Source organism: Ursus arctos, unplaced genomic scaffold, assembly GCF_023065955.2.
Source record: "Ursus arctos isolate Adak ecotype North America unplaced genomic scaffold, UrsArc2.0 scaffold_14, whole genome shotgun sequence".
In the NCBI taxonomy this organism is placed as follows: Eukaryota; Metazoa; Chordata; class Mammalia; order Carnivora; family Ursidae; genus Ursus; species Ursus arctos.
In genome coordinates, this window is record NW_026622808.1 from 12,833,811 (window position 1) to 12,849,853 (window position 16,043).

The following is a 16,043-nucleotide window of genomic DNA, read 5'->3' on the forward strand; positions in this document are numbered from 1 at the left end:
GCCTGGGTGGTTCCGTTGGCGAAGCATCTGCCTTCGGCTCAGGTCATGATCTCAGGGTCCTGGGATTGAGCCCTACATGGGGCTCCCTGCTCAGTGGGAAGCCTGCTTCTCCCTCTGCCGATCCCCCAGATCCCCCAGATCCCCCAGCTTGTGCTTTCGCGCTTGCGCTCTCTCTCTGACAAAATCTTTTTTTTTTTAAGATTTTATTTATTTATTTGACAGAGACAGCAAGCGAGAGAGGGAACACGAGCAGGGGAAGTGGGAGAGGAAGAAGCAGGCTCCCAGCGGAGGGGCCTGATGTGGGACTCCTAGAATGCTGGGATCACACCCTGAGCCGAAGGCAGACGATTAACGACTAAGCCACCCAGGCGCCCCAATAAAATCTTTTTTTTTTTTTTAAAAGGGGGAAGAAATGGTAATTCACTAGAGGGTAAGAATCTGAAACCTCAGGGAAGCACACTTTCACAAGAAATAGTGCATCCCTTCCCATCCCCGGTCCCTGACTGACAGCCCCTACCGACCAGGCTCCCTGCGCCTGGTCCCTCCTCCAGACTCTGCTCCCCTCCCCACTCCCTGCCCATCCCTCTCTCACCCTGCTCACTCCCCCAGCTGGCCTCCTATTGCAGGGCTCTCCCAGGAGACTGGCTCTGACCTCCCTGTCCACCTCACCTCCCCCCTCAGTCAAGCAGCCTTGACCGGCCTGTGGACCCTAGCCGTGTTCTCTCCTGTGACCTAGCAGCTGGAGAAGATGCGCTCTCGTGGTTCCGGTGGGATTGGAAATTCACTGGGCAGGTGGCTGGGTGACTCTCAGGTCTCATGAGGTGCCACTCAGATGTCGCCAGGGCTGAAAGTTCAGCTGGGGCTGGGGGCTTGGTCCCCAGGGTTCCTCGCTCACAGAGCAAGGATATTATGGGAAAGCAGAAAACTTGCACGGAGGTCAGACTTCAGTAAGTTTCTGGAAGTGCAGCAAATGTGTCCTGCAGTGTCAGCTGCTAGCAACAGGGGAACTGGGTGTTGGGGACACAGGAACTCTGCTATGTCACCAGCTCTTGTGACTCCAACGATTCTGAAATGCAAAGTTCATTTAAGTAAGTTACAAAATCCAGCTCCACAGGCTGGCCGGTAGCGGGGAGGAAAGGGGAAGAGGCCCCCCACTTCCCCCCTCCCTCCCCGCCCCGTCGCCCCCCTCCCCCAGAGGACAGCTCCCGGGGAGCGAAACCAGGTGGGCTGTGCAGGGATGGGGGTGCTGGTGTGGTCCCGCCAGGAGGCCCGCCTGCCGCTCACCTGCCCTCGCCCGTGTGAGCCTCGGTTTCCCCCAATGTAAAACCCAGCAGGACTGCAACAGTTAGTGGCGGAGGAGCGAGCGGCAAGTGCTCTTGCGAACTCTCCTCGGCCGGTTTTGCTGTTCAGCAACGCTCGTTTTACAATTAGCGCTCGTTCTAACCCTACCGCTTAAAAAGTATTGGGAATTGGGGTGGAGTCCAGGTTTGGGCTGGAGTCATGGTCTTGGGGGTGGAGACAGGGGTTTGAGGGCTCTGTTCTGTCCCCCACGTCGGCCTGGCCGGCAGCCCTGCCCCTCATCTGCACAGTGGGTGACATTCTGCGGAAGGAAAGCAGGGGCTCCAAAATAGCTGCCGAAACCCGGGATCGAACCAGGGACCTTTAGATCTTCAGTCTAACGCTCTCCCAACTGAGCTATTTCGGCGGGACGGCGGGAGCCGCTGTCGCCCGGAGTCCGGCTCGCGCCGCGTCGCCCGCGCGCCGTCGCCGCCCGCACCGGCTGCCCGGCTGCGCGATCCTCATAGAAGCACAGGGGGCGGCGAGCGGCAGCGCCGTCTCTGTGGCGCAATCGGTTAGCGCGTTCGGCTGTTAACCGAAAGGTTGGTGGTTCGAGCCCACCCAGGGACGCTGTTTTGAGCTTTTGTTGCTGAGGTAAGGAGACGACGAGCGACCCCGTGCTTTTGCAGGACGCTCCCCGCGCACCCGCAGGCCGGCCTGTCTCGGGTGGGGTGTCCAGGGGCGCGCGGCGGGAGGAAGGCCACGGAGGCGGAACGTCCCGGAGCCGGGTTCCGGTTTCCGCTCAGCAGCCGAGCCGCTTTGGGAGCCGGCCCTGGAGACCCGGAGCGCTGAAGCGGACGGACCGCAGAGGTTGTTTGAAGGCCGAGGCGGACATGGCGGCGCTGGCGGGTGAGCGGGTCGGGGGCCGCAGGGCTGGGGCGGCCGGGGGCTCCGGGCGCCTTCCGTCCGTCTGCGCGGGAGGGGCGGACTCAGGTCCGCGGCCGGGGCGGGATGCCGCCGCTCTCGTTCCCCGGGGCGAAGCGGCGCGGTGGGGGCACTGCAGACCCGACAGGCGGGGAAACTGAGGCCTCCGGGGCTCCCCGTCCGGCCCGCGGCGGAGACCTGCCCTCCGCAGATGGGGGCGCGACGCACAGAATACAAGTGCTGGGGTTGCGGGCGGAGACCGTCGTCAGGGTCCGGACGGCTAGATCCCGCGGCTGCTCGGAGGGGAAGAGCGCTTACTGCTCTGCGAGCGCCTCCCCACCCCTGGATTTCCGCCGGAGGCAACCGAGGCGCCGGGGGGGGGGGGGGGCGCACCGGAGCCGGGCCGGCCGATAGCTTGGTTGTCAGGCCCAGAGCAGGGCCGGGAGCCTGTCAGGCACAGCCAGAAGACCCCGGGGACCCCAGGGACCCCAGGGAGGCCCCGGCGTCTCGGGAGACAGGCACCACACAACACAGAGAAGGGGGTACAGCGGGGTGACCGGATCGAGAGAGCGGACCGAAAGCTGCCCCGTAAGAGCTGGCGTGTGCCCTCCTCGGGCAGGGTGTTCCTGGCAGCGGGCACTGCAAGTGCAAAGGCCCTGAGACAGGAGCGACACTGCGGTGCAGAAGGAAAGGGAGGACAGCCGGGTGTGGTTTGGCCTTTTTCCCGGCCGTGGGATGTTATGCAGGGGAGGGACACTGTGTGGGTCACATTCGGAAAGACCTCTCTTTACCAAGTGTTTGTTAGGTGGAATTTAGATAGGCCAAAGGTAAGAGGACGGACATGCCAGGCGTGGGGCTCATGGGCAAACTCCTGGAGGCTGGTTCCCCGTCTGATGTACTGCCTGCACCCCGTGTCCTTCTCTCTGCAGCCCCAGGCCTGCTGCGCCGGATCCTTGCTCTGTGGTGAGTGTCTGCCGTCTCCCCCACCACAAGGCCCTGCCAGGGAGTGCTCATTGGGGGGTGGTGGTGCACAGAACACCCCGGAGCTGGGAGGGCCCTTCAGCAGCATCAGATGGGGGGCCCACATGCTGAAGGTCACACAGTGAGTTGGGCAGCAACGGGGGCCGGCAGTCTCCTCTGGCAGGTGGTGTTCAGGATCCTCTGTGGGGACAGTCCAGGTGGCGGCAAAGCCTGCATTCAGACCCACGTCTGTCTGCCCCTGGTTCCCTCACAACTCACTCGTTACCTGTTGCAGGAGGGCATTTGGTGCATGTGTTCAGATCGCAGACTCAAGTAGGCCTCCTTGGGATAGGGAGGCAGGTAGTCACCGCGCCCTCTCAGTGGACAGAGCCCAGAAGTGAAATCTCCAGCTCTGTTGGGGCAGGGACATGGCCGATCTCAGGAGAGAGTCTTCCTGAAGGAGGGGAGATGGGCAGCTTCAAGGAGCACACGGATTTGGGGTGACTTTGCCTTGTTTCGATAAGACCTTTTTCCTACGAATCGAATGCATTCACTGTAAAATCAAGGGAAAAATAGGGGAAATGAGAGAACTAGGAAATGAAAACCAGACACCTTTTAGACAGGGCTCAGCAGGCTTTCCATGAAGGGCCAGATTGACTCTGTGATGACCACTCAGCTCTGCCTTTGTGAAAACAGCTGCGGATAGGCAGAAATGTGGTTGCATGTCAATAAAACTTTATTTATAAAAACAGGCAGAGGGCCACATTTGGCCCCCAGGTGGTTTCCCCATCCCTGCTCCAGTGTAGCCCCTGTCACAGTGTCTCGGAACACCCCAGGCTCCTCTTCATGTGCGCCTCCTCTCCCCGCAGCTCTGGTGTGGGCGTGGCTACGCAGGTGCGTGGTGTCCACTCAAGCGTGGCTGCTGACAGCCCCAGCAGGTGAGGCCAGCCCTCCTGGAACCCTGCACATCCTAGAGCTTTCCTTTGGCACCGCAGCAGCCCTTGGTGACTCCAGGGCCCTCCTTCCACCATCAGGGTGATGCAGCATGGGTCCCTGCCCTCGGAGCCTTGCCCAGCCCCCTCCTGCATGTCTAAGACAGTGGCTGCACGTCCCCAGACCAGAAGGGCCATTGATAGTGCATCAGCAGAGCTCCTGTTTTCCATATGGGGAAACCAAGTTCCCACAGGGACAGAGGCCGGCTGGGGCCACAGCCCGGCAGCCGTCATTCATTCTCTCGTTCAGCAAGCACGTCCTGCCCCAGGCCTTAGTGCTGGGGTGCTGTGGGCCCCAGAGCTGACCCTGGTTGCCCAGTTCCTACTGGTGCTGCCCCAGAGCAGGCCATGGCCCCAGGTTGCTGCTGCCCTCTGAGAGGCTGCTCTGGGTTCCACCATGGGATGGGGGTGTCGGGGTGCCTGCCTGGCTAATGCCCCCCCTCCCCTTGCCATGTGTTCTTACCCAGCACCCAGCCTGCTGCGTCCACAGCTGGAGCCGTGGTCCCCAAATCAACCTCACTTCCCAGCAGCCGGGGCGAGTATGTGGTGGCCAAGCTGGACGACCTCATCAACTGGGCCCGCCGGGTGAGCCCTGACCCCTCCTGCGTCCTTTGGGCCTCCTGCCACGTGCACACACGTGCACACCTGACCCCGATGTCCTCTCAGTGCCCCTGCCCTACTTCCTTGTCTCTCCCTCCATCCCCAGGGAAGATGACCTGTCTCTCTTCTGTGGGTCTCCTGTTTCTATTTATTCTTCTTTCTTCTCTTCCGACGTAGAAGTGATTTTAACTGGGAAAGTAGTGCGTGCCTAGAACAGTGGCCCCTTCCTGGGAAAAACCCGAAAACGCTCCCCCGCCCCCAGTACAGTCTGCGTGTTGTGTGCATGTCTGTGTCTCCCCCTGATTAACAGGGCAGTAGCTTCTTCCGGTGTGCTGGGCTGCCCAGGGGCAGGTCGTTCCTGTGTGCCTGTGTCTGTGTAACCGATGGGGCCATGGTGAACGTCCCGCTAGGGCCTGCAGCCCCAGCCCAGAGGCGCCCACTGCCGTGTTGGTCCTAACTGTGCAAACCTGAGATGCTGTCAGGGTCGCCCGCATTAGCACAAAGTGGGGCGGCTGTGACGTGTCCAGGTCCCTGGTGAGACAGACAGCAGAGAAGGCTCTGGCAGGGGAGTACGGCAGGGGGAAAGGAGGACCGCATGCATGGAGGAAATGGTCAGAGGGTGGCCAAGGGCATCCAAGAAGCCTTCCTGGAGGAAAAGGCATTGGGCGTCCTTGGACATGAGGAAGTGTTATGAACGAGTCACTTGCAGGGTCTAGACCTGTGCTATGTGTGCCTTTCCAGGCACTCGGAGCAGCGCATGCCCATGTTGGAAGGATGGGATCTAGGATGTGCTGGGTTATGTGAACTAGGTCATTAAAACTCATTTCATCTGGGCTTGGGTTTTTTATGTTTTTGGTTACGTGGCTGCTGGCAAGTACTGACCCACGTGTGGCTTGCTTTACCTTCCTGTTGAGCACATGGGCCCGTGACAAGCATCTGAGGGCCCTTCGGAGCCTGGAGGTGGCGTGGCTGCCGTGGGGAGGCCAGGCTGATGGGCTTTGAGCTGGCGGGTGGGGGTGGTACCGTCCCCCGCGGCTGAGTGCCCTGCCCCCGCAGAGCTCCCTGTGGCCCATGACCTTCGGCCTGGCATGCTGCGCTGTGGAGATGATGCACATGGCCGCACCCCGCTATGACATGGACCGCTTTGGCGTGGTCTTCCGTGCCAGCCCGCGCCAGTCCGACGTGATGATTGTGGCCGGCACGCTCACCAACAAGATGGCCCCGGCGCTCCGCAAGGTAGGCCCGGCTCCGAGGCCCGCCACCTGCCACCCAGCCTCGAGCCGCACCCAGACCCCCGCCCCCATCTCTTGCAGGTGTATGACCAGATGCCAGAGCCACGCTACGTCGTGTCCATGGGGAGGTGAGTGCGTGCGACACGCGGGTGCGCCTCCTGCCCGTCTCCACTCCCTCTGCCGCGGTCACGGGGGCATCTGGACCCTAGCACACCCCGCAGCCCCTCCCCAGGGCACCCCTCCTGTGCCGCTCAGAGTCACCCCTGTTCTGTCCCTGTCCCTGCTTCATGGACGGAAACGGCACCCTGCTCCGTGGGCCGTTTGCACGCTCCTCGCCCTCCTGCCTGCCACCTTCTCCCAGTCCCTTTTCCACGCTGCCAGCAGCTGCTTCCTCACCTAACTGTTCCGTGAGGTAGAACTTGGGCTACAGAGTCCGCCCTGTTCAAGTGCGCTGTTCCGTGACAGTCCTCGTATTCACGGTGCTGTCAGCTGTAGCCCCTAGTTCCAGAATATTCCATCGTCTTCCAAAGAAACCTTGTCGCCATCAGCTGTCACCTCTCCCATCCGCTCCCCAGCCCCCGGCCCCCACGAGCCTCCTTCCTGGCTGTGGGTGAGCCTGGATGTGTCACACACATGGACTCACACGCTGTGTGGCCTTCTGTGTCTGGTTCCCTCCCTGAGTGTTGTGGGCTTCTCCTCTCCCTGGGCCCACAGAAGATCTCAGGTGGCCGTTCTCTCTTCTGGGACGCCACATCCCATTCCCGCCCATTCCTGGCACCCGTTTGCTCCTGAAGGCGGTGCACATGGGGGGTGGGGCGGGGGGGGACAGCGTGGCCCTCACCGTGCCCCCCCCGCCCAGCTGTGCCAACGGAGGAGGTTACTACCACTACTCGTACTCTGTCGTGAGGGGTTGTGACCGCATCGTGCCCGTGGACATCTACGTCCCAGGTGAGCCCACCCCTCCCATGTCGCAGGGCCCCACGTGCCCACAGAGGCGATGGGCCCCTCTTCTCAGGACGAGCAGATGGAGGTCCAAGCAGAAGAGGGAAGCCCCAGCCTGCTCTTCCCTTGTCCCTCGAAGGCCCCCCCGCTGAAGAGACCTGGGCCCGTTGGTGCTGTGGGCTTAGCCTGAGCTGGGTGGGCCTGCAGACCCGGGACCGTCTTCATACCACCCTTCGCGGGTGCCACCTACTCGGTGCAAACCTGTGGAACACAGCTTTAGAGGAGAGCCTGGTTCCGGAGACCAGGACCGCTGTGCCCGGGGTTCGTTCTCCCTCGGACCCCAGATTGCCAGGGTGGTCAGGTTGTGCCAATAAAAGTGTAGGGCCCCAGTTACATCTGTCAGGAGAACAGGGGATGTCTGCGGTGCGTTCATACTGGAGAAATGCTGGTGGTCTGAAGCCCACGTTCGGCTCGACATGCTGTATTTTGTCTGGCCACGCTCAGGCCTCGGGGCCTCTTCCCCTGCAGTGTCAGGGGTCAGCCGACAGTGCTTAGCCTGCAGACAAAGGCCCCGTGTTCTTGGGCTCCTAGTGCCCGCACAGAAAGCTGACCCAAGGCCCAGAGAGCAGAGGACACTCAAGGCCCCGAATCCAGGTTCCCTGGGAAAGCTTAGATCACGTTCTGGCAATCCTCAAAAGGACATTGGATGGTGATTTGTTTAGCGTCCTGCAGATGTTTACTGAGGGCCTTAGCCACGCCAGGCCCCCGGGGTGGCCCCCATCATGGGGGGGACAGGGCCCGTCTGGTGGGGGAGGACACCTGGGACTCCACCCTGCAGACCCGAGGCCAGGCCCTGCTTAGCTGCCTTGTTGGGTGTGTGACCGGGGACAGGTCTCCACTCAGAGCCTCAGGCCCTCCATCAGGCGGACTCCTGGGACGGTACTGCGAGATGCTGGGCCCAGGGCCAGCTGGGGGTAAAGGGCTGGCCATGCTTGTGGTTGTCCTTCAGGCCCCTCAGGTCCTGGACAGGTCACCGCCTAGGGGACCTGTTCCTCTGCTTCTTCCGGCAGGTGGTGGGCACGGGGACTGTAGGGTACATTTCTCCAGGGCTTCCCCTTCTGTGGGCCGTGTGGGCCTCCCTGCCCGGCCTGGCTACTCTGCCCCCTCCGCTTGCCCCTCCACCCCTGCTTTCAGTGGCCCACTGCCACCAGGGGCTAGTGTGGCCTGGGGTCAGGAGGCCACCCACACTTGTCTTCCCAGGGCAACTGCGCCCAGGATGGGCAGCCGAGTCCTCCCCACTGCCCGTGGCTTGACTGCCAGGGTTATAACTCAGGCAGCTCCTTCCCTGTGAGGGGCCGCACCCCCAGCCTGGGCAGTACAGGCTAGAGGAGGTGCTGGACTGGGGGCCCCAGGTCAGACCCCTCCCTCTGACAAGCAGCCCCTTTGACAAGTCAGTGGGGAGGATGGGCACAGGTCCCAGAATCCATCACTGGTCTGGGGGGGCCCTGGCTGCCCTCGAAGGGTCCAGGATGAGCTGTGGACCCACCTCCCACTTGGGCCCGAATGCTCCGCCCCCTCCCCATCAGCAGGGAGGCTGAGGCACGGTCCCGCCCACAGGCTGCCCCCCCACAGCCGAGGCCCTGCTGTACGGCATCCTGCAGTTGCAGAGAAAGATCAAGAGGGAGAGGAAACTGAGGATCTGGTACCGCAGGTAGCGCCGGGCCAGGTAGCGCCGGCTGTCTGGTTCCTGCCACGCCCCTGCTGCGCCCCTGCAGCGCCCCTCAGGACGGCCAATAAACCCATACCCCAGCTCGCCTCCACCTCCCCTCTCTGCGTCATGTGTGGGCAGCGGGGGATGGTGGGGGCGTCAGGGCAGTGCTCTACACATCTAGGGGTGAGGTGAGCATCCTGGGGAGCACGGCTGGGTTTAAAGGTTTTGCTTTGTTTCAAGGCTCTCACCCTGACCTGACTGCGTGGGACCAGGGACTCAGGCTGTGTGGCCCTGACAAGCGCCACCCCCCTGTAGCCAACTGAGGGAGGGGGTTTGAGGATCCACCGGTCCTGCAGGGCGGGGGGCGGGGGTAACATGCAGGGTCACGTGCAGTGCAGAGCTACTGGGGCAGAGTGGCCCACTGTCTCCCTGGAGGTCCGTTTTACAGACGATGATGTTTTGTTTTTTTACTTTTTGGAGGGGCAGGAGAAGTCCGTGAAAGCACACGTTCACACGGTCCTGCAGGTTGGGCAAGCCCAGGGTTAGCATTTATTTTATCCTCAAGCACGTGGACAGGAGGGTCGTGGGATCCCCACTGCAGGGAAGGTCCGGGACGCTTGCCTTCCGTCCCCCTGCGGGTGTGCGTCTGGACCCGAACCCAGGGCTGTGAGAGCCCAGAGCCTGCACTCCGGGCTGCAGAGGCACTGAGTGGGGGCTTGGGGACGGGACTGAAGCCCAGCGGTGGTTGAGCCGGAGGCCCAGCGGTCTCAGTGCTTGGTGAGCAGGGGTGTGACCATCCGCGGGAAGGCATAGTAGCGGCACTCGGCGGGTGGGACCAGCTCCATCAACTCTGTGCGGATGTTCTCCCGCCTGAAGCCTGCCTCCAGCAGGGAGGGCACCTGTGTCTCCTGGGGGGAGGGGGCGGCAGGTCACTTGCAGGGCCGAGGGGCCTCATGAGACACCCACGGAGCCTACTCTTCCTAGAACGGCATTCACAATTCCCAAGGCCCCTGGGAGCTGGGCGCGGCAGCCTGACTGCTGACTGACAGAACAGGGAGCCCAGGTCCGGGTGGGCATCCTCCAGGTGTCTAAACTCAGGTAGGAAGGTCCTGAGTATCCAGGGGCGCCAGCAGGCTGCCTAGCGCACGTCCTCCACACAGCAGGGACAGCCTCCCTAAACCAATAAAGACCTGTTGGGTGGAGGAGCACAGAGTGAGGGGGGAAGCCTGGGCTGTGTCCTCGTGTCCTGAGGGCGCTGGGGAGCCGGGGAAGGTCGGTGGTGCGGCTGAGAGCCCCGTACCTGACTTCTAAGTAGAGTCACAATCCACCCAGGAGATCAGCTCCTGAGGCCAGGGCCCCTCCCCAGGTCACAGGCTGCTCCTGCTGCAGCCCCAAGGTTGCTGTCTGGCTTGGGGCAGGGGCCCACAGGGAGCCCCCGGGCTGCACACCTCGAACATGGTGAGGATGTCTGAGTACTTGGACTTCAGCAGCTCCCCCCAGGAGGTCAGGTTGCAGTAGGTGAGGATGCCCCCAGGTTTCAGCAGGCGAAAGGCATGGCTCTGGGCAGGGGACAGTGGTCAGGAGGGAGGTCTAGGGAATGTGCAGAAGCCACTGCCCGGGGAGCCTCCCACCTCCCAGCAGGTCAGAGAAACAGGAAGGAGAGGTGCCACTTGCACTCACCCCTGGGGGGTGACCGTTCCCCCTCCCCCAAGCAGGTCCTACCTTGATGAAGTTGAACTGGTGCGTGTGCCAGGTCTCCTCAGACAGCGGGTATGTGTCATACAGGATCCCTGCATGGGAAGTGGGGGCCAGAACTCAGGGCCACGGTGTGTGCACGTGGAGCCCGGCTTCGCCCAGAGCTCGCCACGTGCTGCGTCCCCGGGACAGCGTCCCCTGCAGCTGTTCTAAAGGGGCCTGCTGCGGGTGTTCCCTACAAGGTCCCTCCGCAAGCCAAGGACGGGGCTAGTGGTGGACATTCAGGCAGAGGCTCCCCCTCCCCCAGCTCCCAAGCCCCTCACCATCAAAGTGTCCGTCTGGCAGGGTAGGCGCCACGTCCTCCCACAGGCCTTTCAAGGGAACCACCTAGGGGCAGGGGAGGACAAAAAGGTAAAGGGTCCCAGGTGTCCAGGCTCTCCCCACCTGCTCTAAGGGAGAGGGCAGAGGAGTTCCCCGGGGAGAAGACCACTTCCTCCATCTGCGGCTACCCAGGCCCCCACCCCCACTGGGGACAGGCAGAGGTGGGCACCTTGTGTGGCTGCCGCTGGGCCCAGTCCTGGAGCCGCTGGAAGACGCCGTCATTGCACTCGATGATCCAGTGCTCATCGATGGCGGCCTCCTGCACCTTGGAGGCCGCAATCGCCATGCCGAAGCCCACCTCCAGGACCCGGCCCCCTGGTCACACAAAGAGCCCGGTATCACGCCAGGCTGGGGCTGGCCAGCTGCCTGGAGGAGGGGGCACAGGGGCAGGGCCTTTGCAGAGAAATGTTTGCCACAAGGCCAGGAAGGCACAAGTGGGGCAGAGGCGGGGGCCGGGGGGGGGGGGGTTGGAACACAGTGGCTCTGAGCAGACAGTGTGGGCTCTGGCCAGGGGCCAGGGAGGCGTGGGCAGCCGATTTTAGGCCTGGCCTCAGTGGGGAGGTCAGACCCTGGACTTTGAGCCCTGGTGGTGCTTATCTCTTGAGTTGGTTACTTTTCTCTACCCTCCCACCCTTGCTACAGTGAAGGGGGGGTGGGTTTGAGGCCTCAGGCCTGGAACAACTGGGGAGGAGGTGGGTCCCCACTGGCCCAAGGACAGGTGAGGGGAACACCCTAACTACGCAGGGACGCTGGATAAGCTCATTTGCCAGGTAGAAACGCGGATACCCGGAGGACCCACGCCCCGCCCCTGGCAGCCCCCTCAGCCTCTGACCGAGGCACAGGGCCACCTCTGCAGCTGTTGCCCATCCTCAGCTTTCCCGGAGCTATTCTTAGCCCGGGCGGGACTTCTGGGGACTCGGGCAGGAGCATTCCCCGTGTGTGCCAGGGCAGCGCCCCCCACTCGGTCGCCCCCGCCTCCGAACCTCATGCGGGCGCAGCGGCTGAGCTCCACCGGAGGTCGTCCCCATGCGGTGTGGGGGCCCGTTACGCTTGGATAGGAGGTTCCGGTATTTAGGAGGCGCCTACTATGTGCAAGCGCGTGCCTGCAGCACCCCCTTTTATTTGCCCGTTGCCCCCCACTGGCCTCAGTTTGCAAGCGGGAAAACAGAGGCACGGAGAGGCGCGGGTAAACCTCAGCTGGAGAGCGGGCTGGACCCCGAATCTGATCGACCTTCAGCCTCAGTGTACCCCTGCGCCCCCGGCTACCTTTGGAGGCGGCGGCGGCCGCCAGCGCGTGCATGTAGGGGGTCTCCCAGCGCTCCATCACCGGCTTGCCGAGGATCTGCAGGTGCATGTCCTCCGTGTCGTAGGCCGCGGGCGCCGCCTGCCACGCGGGGCTGCAGTTCTCGCCCGGGGCGAAGATGGGGGGCGCGGCGGGGGCGCTCATGCTGCGGCTGGAACGCGCAGCTGGACTCGGCTCGCGACGCGCGGGCCTTGTCCCTGCGAGGCCTTCTGGGCCGGGGGGCGGGCCGGGGGGCGGGGCCGGGGCCGGGGCTGGCCCGCCGGCCAGAGGGGCGGTCCCGGGAGCGACTGCGCGGTGGACCCAGGGGCCTCTAGCGGCCACCGCGCGGAAGGCGCCCTGTGCGTCCCAGGTAAACAGATGGCACTGGCTAAATGTCACCCAGTTTAAACGATGCCCCGGGATGCCCTGCCTAAGGCGGTTATATTTGTTAGCTATTGGTGTGTGACAAGGTAGCCCAGTCGTAGCCGCTTCCAACAGCACACGCTTGTTACCCTTTAGCCGGGTCCTCTGGTCACGCCGTCTCAACGCTGCAGTCGGCATGCCCGCCAGCTACGGGGGCGCCCCTGAGGGCTCCTCCAGGGAGCGATCCGCTTCCAAGCCCGTTCACTGGCTGTTGGTGGCGTCCAGTTCCTTTGGGGCTGTTGGCGGGAGGGCCTCAGTTCCTGGCCACGTGGGCCCCCCCGACGTGACCACACACTCCGTCAGACCCAGGGAGAGAATCCGCCGTCTCAGAATTGTTTGCAGTCTCATCACAGAAGTGACACCCCTTCACCCTGCTGCACTCTATTGGTTGGAAGCCAGGCACACGGTGGTAGGTCTCACCGGGCCAGGAAGAGCAGAAAGCAGGGATCAGTGGGGAGCCCTCAGAGGCTGCTGCCCGCACAGATCCTGAGCAAAAGCAGGGAGGGGGCGGTCAGCTCAGAGCCTTCCCTGTGGCTTCAGTGCCCCTGAGGTAAGGGACCTCCCAGTGGTCACCTACATGCAACTCGGACTCCATCCCAGAAAGTAGTTGTGGGCACAGTACAGGCTGGTTGGCAACTTAGCCAAGTGGTGTCTGTTCCAGCTTCTCTCAGGTGGGCTAACCACTCTTGTTCCTGCTCATACCGGTGAGTGAATGACATACGGTCATTCCTTGTGTCCAGTCTTGGTGAGAGACCCTAGTGTGTGCTGTGACTGTCTGCACCTCACAGCCTGCAGGCCTGGAATCAGAGGGGGAAAGCAACTTCCTTGAGGGTGCACAGCAAGTCACGGCAGAGAGGATACAAGGCGGGATGTGTCTGACTCCAGTCTTAAAAGATTATATATACATATATAATATATATACATAAATGTATACTTCTGAGTAGAAAGGTGACACATTTGATCAAAACATTCAAATGTTACGGAATTGGCATCAGCCTGCAGATCACATCCCCCTGCTGTTGTTTTTGGTACAGCTTAGAATGGTTTTTACATTTTTAAATAGTTGAAAAAAAACCCAAAAGACTATTTTACAGCACATGAAAATTATATGACATTCACATTCGTGTGTGGGTAAATAAAGTTTTATTGGCACGGAACCACCTCCACTTGTTAACATCAGGACTCTCATGTTTTCTGGCTATAATAGTACAGGAGAGTCATGCCCATGAAACCTTACGGCCAACAAAACCAAAAATATTTACTAGTTAGCTCGATACAGAAGAAGTTTGCCAGGCCTGTCGTAGAGCAATGGGTCATGGGAGGTGCTGTTCATTCATTCACCAGACACATGGAGTCCCTTACTTTGGGGGTCCCATCCTGACTCCCCTGGAGCTCACAGCCTACTGGGGGAGATAAGCAAGAATAAGTGATAAGTGGGGCACCTGGCCAGCTCCGTCCATGGAGTGTGTAACTCTAGATCTCAGGGTCATGAGTTTGAGCCCCACGCTGGGCGTGGAGCCTACTTAAAAAAAGGTTTTAAAATTAAAACACACACACACACACACCAACAGTAAGTGAATGAGATACTTACAAGCCACATGGCAGCCGTGACAGAACAGTCTTGTGGTTCCTGCCCCATGCCTCCCTGCTCTACCAGCCCATATCCATGTTACCATATGTATGTGTATGTATATACTATTATATGCAAAATTATAACATTTAAATTAAGAGGGATTGGACAGATATTTGTACATTGTGTTCACAGCAGCCAAAAGGTAGAAACACCCCAAGTGTCCGTCCATGGATGAAGGACACACAGTGCGGCCCGTCCACACGCTGGAACATGACCCAGCCCTAGAATGGAAGGGACCCTGACACCGGCCACGACGTGGACGGACCCCAAGGACACCGGGCTCAGCGAGAGGAGCCAGACCCAGAAGGACATATCCCGTAGGACCCCACTCCCAGGAGGTCCCCAGAGGCGTCCTGTCCACACAGACAGAAAGGAGCTGGTGGGACCCAGGGCTGGGGCTGGGGGTAGGGAGTCTGTGCTTCCTGGGGACAGCGTCTCCGTGTGGGGAGACGGAACGTTCTGGAGATGGAGGGTGGGGGTGGCTGCAGGACGGGGTGAGTGTGCTTCATGCCGCGGGGCTGTGCACTTAGAGATGGCTCTGATCTTGAATTTTATATGTATTGTACAACATTAAAAAACTATATTTTGGGGGCACCTGGGTGGTACAGTGGTTAAGCGTCTGCCTTTGGCTCAGGGCGTGATCCCGGCGTTATGGGATCGAGCGCCACATCAGGCTCTTCTGCTATGAGCCTGCTTCTTCCTCTCCCACTCCTCCTGCTTGTGTTCCCTCTCTCGCTGGCTGTCTCTCTCTCTGTCGAATAAATAAATAAAATCTTTAAAAAAAAAACAAACTATATTTTGTGCATTGGGTACGCATACATCCATGTTAGGAGTAAACTCAAGGGTCCACATACTCATTATTGTCACAGCATTCGCTCTGGGGCAGGAGGTAGGAAATGAGTCGGGAAGGAGGGAAAAACCAACTGGCTAGTTTATCTTTTTAAAAAGATATGAAGTAAACGTAACAAAGCACTAACATCTGTTTATTCCAGTGGCAGGTACATGACTCTGTTATTTTATCCCTGGTAGGTGTCTCTATTTTTAATACATCTTTTTAAGTAGGTTGTATGCCCAATGTGGAGCTTGAACTCATGACCCTGACATCAAGAGTTGCATGATTTGAGGCACCTGGGTGGCACAGCGGTTAAGCATCTGCCTTTGGCTCAGGGGGTGATCCTGGCGTTACGGGATCGAGCCCCACATCAGGCTCCTCCGCTAGAAGCCTGCTTCTTCCTCTCCCACTCCCCCTGCTTGTGTTCCCTCTCTCGCTGGCTGTCTCTCTCTCTGTGTCAAATAAATAAATAAAATCTTAAAAAAAAAAAAAAAGTTGCATGATCTACTGACTGAGCCAGCCAGGCACCCCAGTCTCTGTATTTTTAAAAATATATTATTTTAAACAGTTTGTATCTGCCTTCCTTCATTTGACCACATCCTGTGTATTTCATGGTTTATTTATGCAGATACCAATGGATGGACGTGTGGGTTGTTTCAAATTGTCTGCTCTTCTAATAGTGGGCTGTGAGCATCCCGGGAGATCTCTGTGCACACCGTGGGGCCAGCATTTGGGGGATAAATTCCTGGATGTGGGGTTGTTGAGCCTCCCGCCTTTGTCTGCTTCATGTTTGCTAACCCATCACCGACACCCAGCTAAGCCTGTCCCCAGCGCACTCTTCTCCACGTCTTGGTACGTCCTTCCAGCTCCCCCGGGCCCGCAGTGGGGTACCAGTCCCTGCCAACAGCTACCTATTTCTCGGGACTTGCAGAACGTTAGAGCGGTACGTGAGGACAGCTCCCAGGGCGGAGACGGAACTCCCGCCCGACGCTAGCTGGGACCACTGCCTTCCCTTCGGCCGGACCTCCCTCTCCCACCTGCAGATGGGGACTAAGGAGTTACTCTCCTCGGGCCACTGCTGTGAGTGACACGGATGCCCACGTGCTCTGCAAACTATAAAGCGGGGGAAGTGAGGGGTGCTGTGAACGGTTTGTTTTG

The 16,043-nt window shown here is 60.4% G+C and overlaps 2 protein-coding genes and 2 non-coding genes across 7 annotated transcripts; 2 read left to right on the forward strand and 2 right to left on the reverse strand.

The window, feature by feature from the left end:
- Nucleotides 1–1,632: 1,632 nt before the first annotated feature.
- On the reverse strand, nucleotides 1,633–1,705 carry TRNAF-GAA (transfer RNA phenylalanine (anticodon GAA)). Its single transcript has one exon. It is a non-coding gene; the product is annotated as a tRNA-Phe (tRNA).
- A 129-nt stretch (nucleotides 1,706–1,834) lies between these two features.
- TRNAN-GUU (transfer RNA asparagine (anticodon GUU)) lies at nucleotides 1,835–1,908 on the forward strand. Its single transcript has one exon. It is a non-coding gene; the product is annotated as a tRNA-Asn (tRNA).
- A 33-nt stretch (nucleotides 1,909–1,941) lies between these two features.
- Nucleotides 1,942–14,844, forward strand: NDUFS7 (NADH:ubiquinone oxidoreductase core subunit S7). Of its 3 annotated transcripts, none has more exons than XM_026480904.4 (8): nucleotides 1,942–2,187; nucleotides 3,132–3,165; nucleotides 4,032–4,100; nucleotides 4,622–4,739; nucleotides 5,811–5,990; nucleotides 6,068–6,114; nucleotides 6,846–6,934; nucleotides 8,546–8,748. In XM_026480904.4, exons 1-8 carry the CDS (start codon nucleotides 2,172–2,174, stop codon nucleotides 8,641–8,643), a joined length of 651 nt encoding a protein of 216 aa, XP_026336689.2. In that variant the 5' UTR covers nucleotides 1,942–2,171; the 3' UTR covers nucleotides 8,644–8,748. The 3 variants fall into 3 exon arrangements, with proteins under 3 accessions (XP_026336689.2, XP_026336688.2, XP_057167391.1); XM_026480903.4 differs by lacking the exon at nucleotides 8,546–8,748 and adding an exon at nucleotides 14,186–14,844 and having other exon boundaries at nucleotides 2,114–2,187; XM_057311408.1 differs by having other exon boundaries at nucleotides 2,114–2,187; nucleotides 6,846–8,748.
- Nucleotides 9,160–12,229, reverse strand: GAMT (guanidinoacetate N-methyltransferase). 2 transcript variants are annotated; one of them, XM_026480901.4, is made up of 6 exons: nucleotides 11,982–12,226; nucleotides 10,885–11,030; nucleotides 10,658–10,721; nucleotides 10,362–10,429; nucleotides 10,088–10,198; nucleotides 9,160–9,547 (listed from the first exon to the last, which is right to left on the reverse strand). In XM_026480901.4, the coding sequence occupies exons 1-6, from the start codon at nucleotides 12,160–12,162 to the stop codon at nucleotides 9,407–9,409; spliced, it is 711 nt and encodes a 236-aa protein (XP_026336686.1). In that variant the 5' UTR covers nucleotides 12,163–12,226; the 3' UTR covers nucleotides 9,160–9,406. The 2 variants fall into 2 exon arrangements, with proteins under 2 accessions (XP_026336686.1, XP_026336687.1); XM_026480902.4 differs by lacking the exon at nucleotides 10,088–10,198 and having other exon boundaries at nucleotides 11,982–12,229.
- Nucleotides 14,845–16,043: the final 1,199 nt, after the last annotated feature.